Consider the following 12,635-nt stretch of genomic DNA (forward strand, 5'->3'; position numbering starts at 1 on the left):
ATGTATATATATACACACACACACACACACATGTATACTGGCAGTATACATTTATTTAGTATCTGCATCTGAAATTTCAGTGAGGACTGGGTAAAATATCAGACACCTTTAACTTTTTTTTTTGGAGAGATTTTCACTGTAGGGCGCGTGCGCTCGCCAGACAGACAGAGAGAGACATAGAGACAGAAAGCGAGAAATCACCCCCCAGGGGGGATGGTCACGCCGCAATCCCTTCTCCTCCATTCTCCTCTCGGGATCTTGGGCACACGCGCCCAGCGTGAGTTTTAAGCCACCGGGTCCGGGACACGAACCGCGGTCGACTACATGGGAGTCCAGCGACATAGCCATTACGCTAACTGCTGGTTCCCCAGACACCTTTAACTTTTTGAAACAGTGATATTAAAACCTTATGCTTTTTCTTTTTTTTTTCCTTTGGAGAGATTTTTGTTATAGGGCTTGTGCACTTGCCAGAAAGACAGAGATAGACAGAGATAGGGAGCGAGAAATCACCGCCCAGGGGCGACGGGCGGCCGCAATCCCTTCTCCTCCATTCTCCTCTCAGGATCTTGGGCACGCACGCACATGCGCCCGGTGTGAGTTTAAGCCACCGGGTCCAGGACTCGAACCGTGGTCAACTACATGGGAGTCCAGCAACATAGTCATTACACTAACTGCTGGTCCTAAAACCTTATGTTTAATACAAATTTTGAAAAAACATATCCTCTTGGACATACTTTATGTTGACATCTAAAATTTGGCTCTCAGTAAATGGCTGTATTCATATATGTAATATATTGGGTTATCGGGAATGTCACAATGCATTTTTGCATAGAAAAACAGAAAAATACATTGTAACTTTCCCGATGACCTAATGATAGATAGATAGATACATATGCACATATGTACTCTAATTAGTGGTCAACCAAGTGGTAATTATCCATCAAATCTGGGTTTAACGGTGGTCATTTAAAATAAGCATCAAGTCATTTGTTATGAATCTTGGCTCTTTATAAATCAAATTCTTTCTTATTCTTAGAAACTAAATATTGTGCTGACAAATTATTCTGCTTTAAACCTAGGTGCACTCCAGGTTAGATAGCTGGATTACTTATTTAGTTGTTTTTTTTGACACTTGAGCTAACTTTTGAAAATGTTTTTTTATGGATTTTTATAGCAGTTGCTTCTAACATGGTATAAGTGATCCTGGGTCATCCTAGATACGTGTCATTAATAGGGCAGTAGGTGGTTTTTGCCTACATGACATTCCAGGTGTTTATTGGCACTGCTGATGTGCAGGCAGTCGTTAGAAATGGATAATGAACCTGTTCAGATGAACATACGAAGCAAAGTTAGCCTGGAATGACCTCGGCAAGTGGGAATGACTGAACGGTGTCCTTGCAGTTTGTAACACAGACATGCTCTCACAAGTGGGGTCGATCAGTACATAGTGCCTCGGAGCAGATCCATGGATGCAGTTACTGAGAAGACACAGATAAGATCTTACCTTTCATTCCTGTCTCTTGATGGGAAAGTTTAAAGTAAAGAATTATTAACTCGAACAGGATTAGCTAACAAGTGATTACTGAGTAAGAAAAGGATAGTTCCGAAGAATACAGGGAAAGCATCATAAGATAGAAACTCCAAAGAAGAGTCTCCACTGCGCCCCAGGGCCGAGATGCAGAACCTGATGGAGGTGGCACAGCTGTGGTTCACTGGGTGTACTGTGTGCTGTGCTGGCAGAATCTGCTGGAACTTGCTGGGCATCAGCCCTGGGTACTGGGATAGCTGTTTATGAGGAGGTGTCTGGCTGGAAGCACTGCAGTGCAGAGGCGTCCAGGACGGGTGTTGGCAGAAGCTGCTGCCATGTGCATTACACGAACTGGCTCCTGGAGAAGCCGGGCGCACACAGGAGTCTGGGACCGGAGAGTGCCTCAGGTGCCACCGAAGCCCACCAGCGGCACATTTGCTTCCTGCAGTGTCTCTTCAGCACCCTCTGGGAACAGAGCCCAGCACTGCACCAGCTATTAGAAGGGAGAGTAGTATGTAAACGGCCGGGTTTCACAGAGCTCACAAAAACGACTGTGAATTTGAGCAATGATTCAGTAACAGGAGCAGCCCGACCTTCTGACTACTTGACTTCGTGTCTTACCTTTCCATGCACGTTGGGACTTTTTATGCAATAAGAAACCGTATTTCTACCTATCAAGGGAATGGCCATTCTTACAGTGGAGGCCTCTCATCCTTTTCCCAGAACGAGCAGATGCACGTTCTCTAGAGTCATCGCTAACTGTCCTGTTACTCCATTTCAGCCTCCGTTACACTGAGCATTCTCTGGTGTAAAAACTGAGTTAATTGCGGGTTATTTTCCAGTAACTAGTATATGAAATAGAAATGAGAAAGAGAAGTGAAATGTTCAGCACACAGAAATAAGCACGTATATAAGTGAAGCAAGTAGAAAATCCACAAAGTGACTAGACCTTCTTTCTGAATCTGGTCCCAGGCTGTAACTGGTCACTGTGGCTTCCTTCTTCTATGACCCATTCCATATGTTCCTGTCCTCGGCTGGAACTTGAGCTGATTAGAACTTGGTAGAGTGACTCAAGCCTGCATTGCTAAAGCGTGGGTGTCCTCGGTTGTCCTATTCTGGCTCTTGTAGCGTCTGGTGACTTTGATGCTGGGCACGGAGGTACTGAGATGTGCAGTCCCCATGCAGGTGTCACAGGGTTCCCAGCAGAGGAAGTGCGGTCCATGGTGGCCACTGCCATGGGTGAGAGGAGACCTAGAGTGGTTTGGGGATTCAGGATTATCATTGTCACCTGATTGAATCAGAGGTCCCCATTCTAAGTTTTACAGTCCCCCTCCCCTTTTTTTAGAGAATTTTTAAAATTTTATCTTTATTTATTTTATTTTAATTTGACCAGAGAGAAATAGAGTGTGTGTGAGAGAAATAAGGAAAGTGAGAAAGCAAGCCACCAGGTCTGAGGCTTGAACCGCAGTCAGCCATATGGGAGTCCAGCACCCTTACCCGACCACGCCACCTGCCAGCCCCACAGTCCCATTTTTAACTAATCAGTGATATAACCTTTGAAAAATTTGATGAGAAGGAGAATTAACTCTCTTTAATTTAGCAGTATACACAATTACATTTTTACGATTAATTACCTGAAGAGCTGCCTTTTAGGCTGTCAGAGATGCTCACTGGTTCTCATGTGGTGTCTTAAGCTGAGAACAAGCAGACCTGGATTTGTCATTTTCAGTAGGTGCACACGGGCCCTCAGAATAATCCATCCCACATCACAGCTCAGGGCAGTACCACCATAAGGTCAAGTGCAGCCGCTACCTGGACTCCCAGAACATGTGCCTCGGCTGGCACTTCATCACAGCAAGCCACGGTGATTCTGACTCAATGTGAAGCCATTACAGGCCAGGGTTATTAGTGCCCTGGTTCCCGTCTGCAAGGAGCTTAGCACTCAGCTGAAGCCCGGAGGCTCACATACCCTGAATCCTGTCCTTGGAGGTGTATGTCTTGGGACCACTCCTGATACTAATTCTCTGTTAGTCTGCACTCGGTCACATTAATTCCTTTTTAATTTCCAGAGAGCTCTCGCACTCCCCAGGGAGGGAAGGAGAAATGCCCCTGCCCACACCATGGCAGGCATGGTCACACTAATCCTTTCTCCTCCATTTCTCCATCCTGTTGGGAATGGGGCACCCAGGCACGTGTGCCCAGCTTGTTTTTCAGTCTGCCTGGGCCAAGATTTGAGGCATGGTGGGCCACGTGGGATCCAGCTCCTCAACCACTAGGCTATTGGGACAGCCCTAGTCTGAGTAATTTGAACAGGGAAAGTTGAATGTAACTGTTAGCTGTAAGAGACTAGAATAAGAAGGGATTGGCTAGTAGGAAGTAAACTGAGCCCTAAAAAAATACAGGAATGGCAGATTTAAATGACAGCGTTAGGGCTGAGATAGCGCCCTCTGCTTGCCTACCCCTGTGCTAAGGTTCAGCCCTTGGGAAGACACAACCAGGGCTCACGGAAGTGTTTATGGTACTGTGCTGCCAGAATTTGCTGGAATCCGCCCTCTGGGGCACCAGATGACCTGTTCACAGAGAGGTACTGACAACACTTCTTGTTCCAAGACCACCCAAGATGGGTGCCAGAAGGCACTGCTGCCTTCAGCTGGCTGCGGTTGCCCAATGTGGCGAAGTCACTTTCACTGGAGGAGCTGCTGCCGCAGAAGCCGGCTGTGCCCAGGGAAGCCTCACCACAGGGTCCTGCCCAGCAAGACCGAGGGAACCCAGGAGCCAGATCCTCCCCACCCCACCCTGACCGCACCCCAGTCCCCACGGTGTCTCTTCAGCACCTTCTACTGAGAACGGTGACCGCTGACAACACCAGAGGTCATTCTACCAGAAAGGAAACATTTAAAAAGCCCAGTTCTGTTTTCATAGAACTGAAATGAAAGTTGAATTTGAAGCTGAGAGGCAAAATTCAGTTACTAGCTCACTGCTTCTCTTTTTTGCATTATCTCTGCAAATCTGGAGTTGAATTTGGTGGTCGATGGTATTAGCTGTGTTTATTAGCTTGATCATGAGCCATTTTTGCTTTTTCCTTTTTTAGTCCTCATTTTGCTTTGGGCTTGGCCCTATCCTATATTGTACGTATCTGAAATCCTTTGGGGAAAATCCGTGCAACTACCTTAGGAGTTCAGGAAGAGTATGTCTGACATCCAAAAGAACACAGTGGCAGCTGTCAGGCAGAATTACCTCCTGCACGGGAAGCCTGCTTGGTTGTTTTATAGTAAAAGGTACTATTTTAACCATTTTTATGTGTACAGTGCAGTGTCATTAGGTACATTTCACATACTTATAAACAGGAGCGCTCCATTTTCCCGTTACCAGCCTCAAGCAACCACCATTCTGCTTTCTGTCTCTGCTTTAGGTATAAATGGAATCAGATGGTATTCATCCTTCTGTGGCTGTTTACTAGCGTAATGTCTTCAAGGTTCACCATGTTACACCCTGTGTTAGAATTCCCTTTTCAAGATGGAATAATACTGTCTTTGTTTATTCTGTTAATCCAGTTATTCATCAGTGGGCACACTTCGATTATTTCGTGGCTCTTAAGAGTAATGCTGCAGTGAACTTTGGTATGCACATATCTGAGTTCCTGCTTTTTTCCTGTGGACATATCCCCGGTAGAACTGCTAGATTACATAATTCAGTGTTTACTTTTTTGAGGACTTAGCATACTGGTTTCTGTGGCAGCTGTATATTTTCATTCCCACCAGGACAGAAGCCCAATTCTGACAGTTGTTAAATCTCTGTTAACTTTTTCATCTTAACAAAGAAGTATTATGCTAAATTAATGTTAAAGTCTTTCCTAAATCTGTACTTAGAGCATAGTGCTAAGCTGTAAATAGTAGTGACTTGAATGCGGTCACATTTAAGAACGACAACAGTGTGGTCTAGGGCCACTGACAGATTTCCTAGAATTGACAGGCTCTGGAGAGTGACGGGAAACACAGGAAGGGGAGGCAGCAAAGTCTCACTGGCTGCTCTGGTCTAATTAGAGCCAGAGAGGGTGAGAATGACCCACACCAAGAATTCATGTGATCACATGTTCTTTCCATCCTTATTAGAACAGTAACTTCTTAAATGTGTGTGTGTGTGTGTGTGTGAAGTTCATTTATTCCAAAAATAGAAATTGCACCCAATAGGGCCCCCATGCCACAGTCCACTCCTTGTCTTCAGCCAGGCCCTGGGTAGTATGTACCTGGCATTCCCGGGGGCTGGAGGGGTCCCTCCAGATTGCCTCACAGAGCATCACGTTTTATTGGTGTCTCTGCCTGCCCCTAGAATAGTAACTATACAGACACTCGAACCCCTAAATGAGGTTCAGAGCCCAGATGACCTCGTGACACTGAGCTTGATCCTGTGAGGGCCAACCCTGTGCTAGCTAGCAGTCAGTGGCGCGCAGGAGTGCTTCTGCCGCCATACCTGGAACGTTACACCCTTCTGAAGACAGAACTACTGTGGGCCTGAGGGTGGTTATTGACACAGGGTGGACTTTTGTTTTACTTGTAAAGTGTAGGGGTGTGTGTGTGTGTGTGTATTTGATGTTTCGGTTTGCTGACAGTGGTGATTCCTTTTTTTTTTTGGGGAGAGATTTTTCACTGTAGGGCGCGTGCGCTCGCCAGACAGAGAGAGACATAGAGACAGAAAGCGAGAAATCACCCCCCAGGGGGGATGGTCACGCCACAATCCCTTCTCCTCCGTTCTCCTCTCGGGATCTTGGGCACGCACGCACACGCGCCCGGCGTGAGTTTTAAGCCACCGGGTCCGGGACGTGAACCGCAGTCGACCACGTGGGAGTCCAGCGACATAGCCATTACGCTAACTGCTGGTTCCCAGTGGTGATTCCTTTTAGAAGGAGGCAAACAAAACAGACGAGAAGGAGGTAGTGCTGGATATAACTGAAAAATATCTGTTTAATAGTTGTCCTTTTTTAAAAGTTCTTCCGTAAGAGAGAGCGAGACGGGCATCCTCACCCCCAGGTTTTCACATCGTGGCCCACCCTAGCCTGAGCCAGCCAGGGTCATGGGCAGAGGTGGGCCTACCGGAATGTATGGAGAGACCTCGGGATGGAAGCATGGGACCTTCCCTGTGGCTGGGTGTTACTGTTGTGCCACTGTAGCCAGCCCCCAGATAGATTTCTGCTACTGTGTTAAGGTGTTTTCTAACAAAGAGCTGTAACATTTCTTTTTCAGACTGCCCTGGCACATTTAGAGTCCCTCGCAGTGGATGTTGAAGTGGCCAATCCACCAGCCAGTAAGGAAAGCATCGATGGTCTTCCAGAGACCCTCGTTCTTGAAGATCATACTGGTGAGGACAGAGTCCATCTGGGATGTGGGATGGCATGTCGCACACCGAAATGTGTGTGGTCAGTGTGCCTGAAGACGAAACGCTCGACTCTTGGAAATGCATTGCATTTTCTTATAAAAGCCAGATGCTGGCAAACTCACATCTAGCAGAAGAATATTTTTATTTTCCCAAGTGATAGACTGAGACAAATGTCCGTGAGTCAGCTTTTCTACAAATGCAGTGTTTATTAAGTTCTAAGCTGTCTAGAAACATCTTGGTCAAAGTCCAGTTCTTCTGTCTTGCATAGATATCATCTACAAGTTAATGTTGATTTCCGTTTGATTAAAATTGAGCCGTGTGTGACAGATGTGAATGGTTGGTTTCAGCTATCGGCCAGGAGCAGTGCTGCCCCATCTGCTGCAGTGAGTACATTAAGGACGACATAGCCACGGAGCTGCCCTGCCACCATTTCTTCCACAAACCTTGTGTCTCAATCTGGCTACAGAAGGTGAGTGTTACATGTACTTTTTAAAAATTAATGCTTTAATACTTTCTCCTGCAAGTTTATGATAATAGTGTCTGTTAAGCCTGGACCGTTTGTAGTAAATCTTAAGTAGGTGTTCAAAACTGTTGCGTTTAATAGGGATACTAGGGAACCATTTTGCTTCACTAACTGAAAAACAGCATAACAGTGATTATGTAACATTTTTAATCACTTTAACAAGTGATTAAATATCTGGAAAGTTATTTTAGAATAAAGCCAATTATTCCTTTCACTATAACCCTGAAATTTAGTGTTTCCAAAAGTATCTCAAGCAAAACAGCTTGAAAAACCTCAAAGTACTCTAATATTGCACAGGTACTCTGCTAATGCGGGTTCCTGTTTCTGAAATGTGTATGAGAGAGATTTAATAAGCCACCGGTTTTTTTTTTTTTTTTTGAGAGATTTTCACTGGCGCGTGCGCTCGCCAGACAGACAGAGAGAGACATAGAGACAGAAAGCGAGAAATCACCCCCCAGGGGGGATGGTCACGCAGCAATCCCTTCTCCTCCATTCTCCTCTCGGGATCTTGGGCACGCATGCACACGCGCCCGACGTGAGTTTTAAGCCACCGGGTCCGGGACACGAACCGCGGTCGACTACGTGGGAGTCCAGTGACATAGCCATTATACTAACTGCTGGTTCCCTAAGCCACCGGTTTTTATATTTGCTTCCTATTTCTCTAGTGAGAGATTTTCACTGGCGCGTGCGCTCGCCAGACAGACAGAGAGAGACATAGAGACAGAAAGCGAGAAATCACCCCCCAGGGGGGATGGTCACGCAGCAATCCCTTCTCCTCCATTCTCCTCTCGGGATCTTGGGCACGCATGCACACGCGCCCGACGTGAGTTTTAAGCCACCGGGTCCGGGACACGAACCGCGGTCGACTACGTGGGAGTCCAGTGACATAGCCATTATACTAACTGCTGGTTCCCTAAGCCACCGGTTTTTATATTTGCTTCCTATTTCTCTAGTCATTTAAAAAACATATCATTTACTTAAGAAAGACTCTTCTTCCTGTTTTTCTCTGCATACCCCGTTTTTGCATAGTCCATTTCCTCTTGAGTTCAGTGACGGTTTCCAAGTCACTCTCCTGGCCAGCGGTTACTGTGGCTGCAGCACCTCTTCCCAGAGCGTTGCCCTCCCCTCGCCCCTCGCGAGCCCCTTGCCTTCCTCGCCTCTCGTCTGTCCTTCTCCCTTCATGGCTGTCCTTCACCTTTTCTGCCACTTCTTGAAACATTATTCGACATCTCTGAAATGCAGTGTGAAAACTCTCACTGCTCAATTACGAAATCAAATGCATGGCTAGCCCTTAATGGCTGTCTCTGGTTTACATCTATGCGAATCTGAGTTGTGGTTTCGTGCTTTACGTTTACATGTGGCTTGCGTGTGTCTCCCTTTGCTGCAGTCTTCTGCCTTCTCTTCAGTTCCCTTTTCTTCCTCTTCCTCACTGCTGCTCCCCCAATACCCACAGTGACCAGTTTCCATGTAGGAGTGTAAAAGTAACCTTTTACTTCTTCCCAGTTGCTCAGTCCTTATACAACTGTGGGAGTGGGGTTCATGTTTTCAGTTATTATTTTTAAGAGGACCGTGCTATGTTTTTTTTCTATATCTGTGATTTTTCACAATTTCTTGGGCAATATTTTTTCTATTTGAACTTTACAGTTGTTTTATCTATTTTGTTCTCTCTTCAAAAAAAGAATTCATTTTAGGATTTTAATTATGAACCCATTAAACCTATCCATTATTTTTAGGGGATTGCTCTACCATTATTTTTAGAGCTTACTTGGGACTCAGAAATGCTTATGTGAAATAATGCATTAAGGTCAAACGTAAATCTGTTGGTGCTGCATCTTGGTTGTCTTTCAACTTACTTCATTTGTCACGTGGCACTTGTGATGACCCACGTAACACGGAATGTCGTGAGAACTGACTGAGATGACGGGAGGGCCTGGCAGAGAGTGAGCGCCCAGAGACTGCTAGAAAGATCGTAGCCCGTCACAGTGGTTCTTCGACGTCCCAGGCATTTCTCCTTTATTAGTAGCAGAATCACAAGCACGAACCTCATTTATGATGCAGGTTACAAAGGCCAGCTGCCGTCTCCGTGAGCGTGCGGCCGCCTGATTGCGGTGTGATGAGTGTGGCCTGAGAGCGGAGAGCACACACGCTCAAGCCCCTGAGACTTCCTGGCATTCTGTGTGAAGCTGTAATCCTGGATTCCGAATTCTTTTTAAAATACTCCTTTCTTTGCACTCTCTTCTCCCCTGAACCCTAGTTTGGGGAATAGTGTTCTGGATGATTTTCTCAGCCTGTTCCGTCGCCTTACGTTCATACAGCCCCGATGTCTGTGTCACACAGTCTGCTCACCGCTGGGGTTTGTGTAAAGGTCCAAGTGGAAACTTCATAGTGAATTGTATATATTGTGCCTGGCACATGGAAATGCACGGTGTAGGAAGAAGAGCAGAGATGAAGTTAGCACAGAGTGCAGCACCTGTTCACAGCGGTGGTGGCAGTGGTGCCAGTAGGCCGGGAGGTGTTACTAAGTTGGTGGGCCACAAAATGCAGAGCCGCACGTCTGAGCTTGAGGACTGTTCCCTCCTTCACTACCGTGGTAGGTACCTCCCTCGTTTCCTTGCCTTCGATAGAGGTATTTTCTAAATTGTAGTCCTGATCACACTCTGTCTCTTCTCAGGGGAGAGAGAGAGAGACATTTCCCGTCACCTGTGGAGCAGTTTTTTCTGGCCTTGGTGGCCTTCTGTCATCTAGCCCCAGCCTGTCTTTTCACACTCACTCTTCAGTCCACTTGCTCATACTTTCATACATTTGCTCATGCAGCATGGCAGGGTCTTCTCCCGCTCACATCTGTAGGATTAGATGCCGTGGGTATAGACCAGCTTTGATTCCACCTCTCTGTCCTTAGTATGCCCTTTCTTTATGCTTCCACAGTCATTTCAGGACTTAGGGTGCAGCCAGTCTTGTGCCTTCTGTGCCTCAGGTACTGCTAGGTGATTCTCACAGTACCTCTAGACAAAGTGGTGTCCGTAGGCCCATGTTCCAGCGAGTGTTAGTGTCTGAGCTAACAGAGCTAGTGTGTAGCTTGTGGTCGGCCGAGCCCACACTCATCTAGCTGACTGCATTGTTGCTGTTGGGGTCCATTCTGTATGGTAAGTATGCAGTTTGCTGAATTGAATTTACGGAAATTATAAATATTGTACAAAGGATTTTCAAAGAGTTCATGGGAAATCATTGTTATGAAAAAACTATGGATTGATTTGGAAACGTTTTTGCACCAAAATAATCTTGTACTTTAATTCTGTGTTTCCAAACTTTATGAAGCCCCCTCATAGATGGTGGAAACCCATGAGTTGCACTTGACGTTGCTGTAGCTCAGGATAACGATCTCTTCAGTCTCTCCTGTCAGGAAACAGCTTAGTATGAAGCCTTCCTGGTTTCCTATGGGCCGAGTGTTCCAAGATGCAGTTTTTTGTCACCTTTACAACATGATCTCCTTAGTCTCCCTTCTGTCGGGAGAACCCCCTGGAAAAAGGCCAGACTTGCGAGGACATCATCTGCCACGGGACGACGCATCTCTGTAATCTGTCATTGGTCCCTAGATGTTGGAGTTCAGTATAGCCACTTCTCCCTCCCCAGCTCCCCTTCTAAGTCCACGGGGGATCGCATTGGCATCGAGAAGTCTTCCTAACTCTGGATCTCTTTGTGGAAAGAGATTACATGGTTATAGAGAAGAGCTGAGGTCCCTCTGCTCGTCCATATCATGCTAACCTGAGGCTCTAGTGTAATGAGGGAGGTCCTGGGGGGTGATTTGGGAGATGAGTAGGTAGTCAGCTAGTCTCTGGTCTCCCAGAGGTGAGCGTGATACAGTAGGTGATGGTAGTTCAGTGCAGGCCACTGTTGGGCTCACCTCTGACCTTCCTGAGGACATGCACCACGATTCCTGGCTCACCCTCCCTCCCTCACCAGAACCACGTGTGGAAGCTTTTCATTGAAACTCACCAAATGAAAGATGAGTTACCTTAAAGGTACAGACAGAATGAAGACTTGCCGTTGACCCTCAAAGAAATTAGAGTCTAAGTAAAGTGCAGAGAAAATAGCAGTGAAATTTTGTCTTTGGAATTGTGTGGTTTTGAAGCTTATTTGTTCTTTGCTTTGAAGGTGCTTGATTTTGTTGTTAGGATAACGATATTTCTTTTATTTTGTAAGATAGTGTGCGACAGTTAAAATGTTTCTGGCGGCTCCTGACTTGTTTTTCTCCCCAGTCGGGAACGTGCCCCGTGTGCCGCCGTCGCTTCCCACCTGCAGTCGTCGTCGAAGCATCCGCAGCTGCTCCCTCCGAGACCGATCCTGACGCCCCACCTTCCAGTGACAGCACCACGGGAGCCCCTTAATCCTTAACAATTCAAATGGATCATTCTATCAAAGTAAATCTGCAAATTCCTTCTAAATCTGATGTGCAAATAATTATATATAAATATATTAAAAATGCTATATATAGTATATGCCACAGTTTAGAAAGAGAACATTAACCTTTCTAAACCAAATTTAGGTTTGCAGAAAGTACTAACATGTGCAAGCTGACTGTCGAAGCAGTGCATCCGTCGTCCTCAGTTAAGTATGTTGGTGTTGATTGTGAAGCCAGGCTTGTCAGCTGACTCTCCCCGGGGGCAGCCACCATGTGGCCCCTGTTGCTGGCGGCATCTAAGCGCTGCCACCATTCAGCCCTGTTTGCGGCAGAGGTCGGGACTGTGCTCACACCAGAGTAGGGTTTGCTTTCATTGGAAAGAAATTCTAAAGTGTGTGTGTGTGTGTGTGTGTGTGTGTGTGTGTTTTGGAGTTTTTTGTTTGTTTGTTTTGTTTTGTTTTTTTATTGATAACCTTTACTTTTGCCCCGTCAAATCCTCTTGGTTCAAAAGTACTATGAAGATTTTTAGAGAAGATGTCTGCTTTTTCCATCTTTGTTTAAAATTAGGATGTGTGTGTGTGTGTGTGTGTGTGTTTTGGAGTTTTTTGTTTGTTTGTTTTGTTTTGTTTTGTTTTTTTATTGATAACCTTTACTTTTGCCCCGTCAAATCCTCTTGGTTCAAAAGTACTATGAAGATTTTTAGAGAAGATGTCTGCTTTTTCCATCTTTGTTTAAAATTAGGACTTTTGAGAATGCCAAGCAAAAGCTAAAACTTTGGCCAGATCATCATTACTTTGTAAAACCTTAGATAT

General features: G+C 45.8%; 1 protein-coding gene across 2 annotated transcripts in view; it reads left to right on the plus strand.

Annotated features, from left to right (window-relative positions):
- PJA2 (praja ring finger ubiquitin ligase 2) overlaps nt 1-12,290 on the plus strand; it is a 60,289-nt gene extending 47,999 nt beyond the window's left edge. Inside the window, exons 7-10 of one of the 2 annotated variants that reach the window (XM_014592678.2) lie at nt 6,769-6,883; nt 7,249-7,370; nt 11,681-11,842; nt 11,968-12,290. In XM_014592678.2, coding sequence (XP_014448164.1) covers nt 6,769-6,883; nt 7,249-7,370; nt 11,681-11,809 — 366 coding nt within the window. In that variant the 3' untranslated portion in view covers nt 11,810-11,842; nt 11,968-12,290. Of the gene's footprint in view, nt 1-6,768; nt 6,884-7,248; nt 7,371-11,680 lie in introns of both variants that reach the window. The other variant, XM_027765406.1, reaches the window with a different exon arrangement.
- The last annotated feature ends 345 nt before the right edge of the window (nt 12,291-12,635 follow it).

This window comes from Tupaia chinensis, unplaced genomic scaffold, assembly GCF_000334495.1.
Source record: "Tupaia chinensis unplaced genomic scaffold, TupChi_1.0 Scaffold138235_1, whole genome shotgun sequence".
NCBI lineage: Eukaryota > Metazoa > Chordata > Mammalia > Scandentia > Tupaiidae > Tupaia > Tupaia belangeri.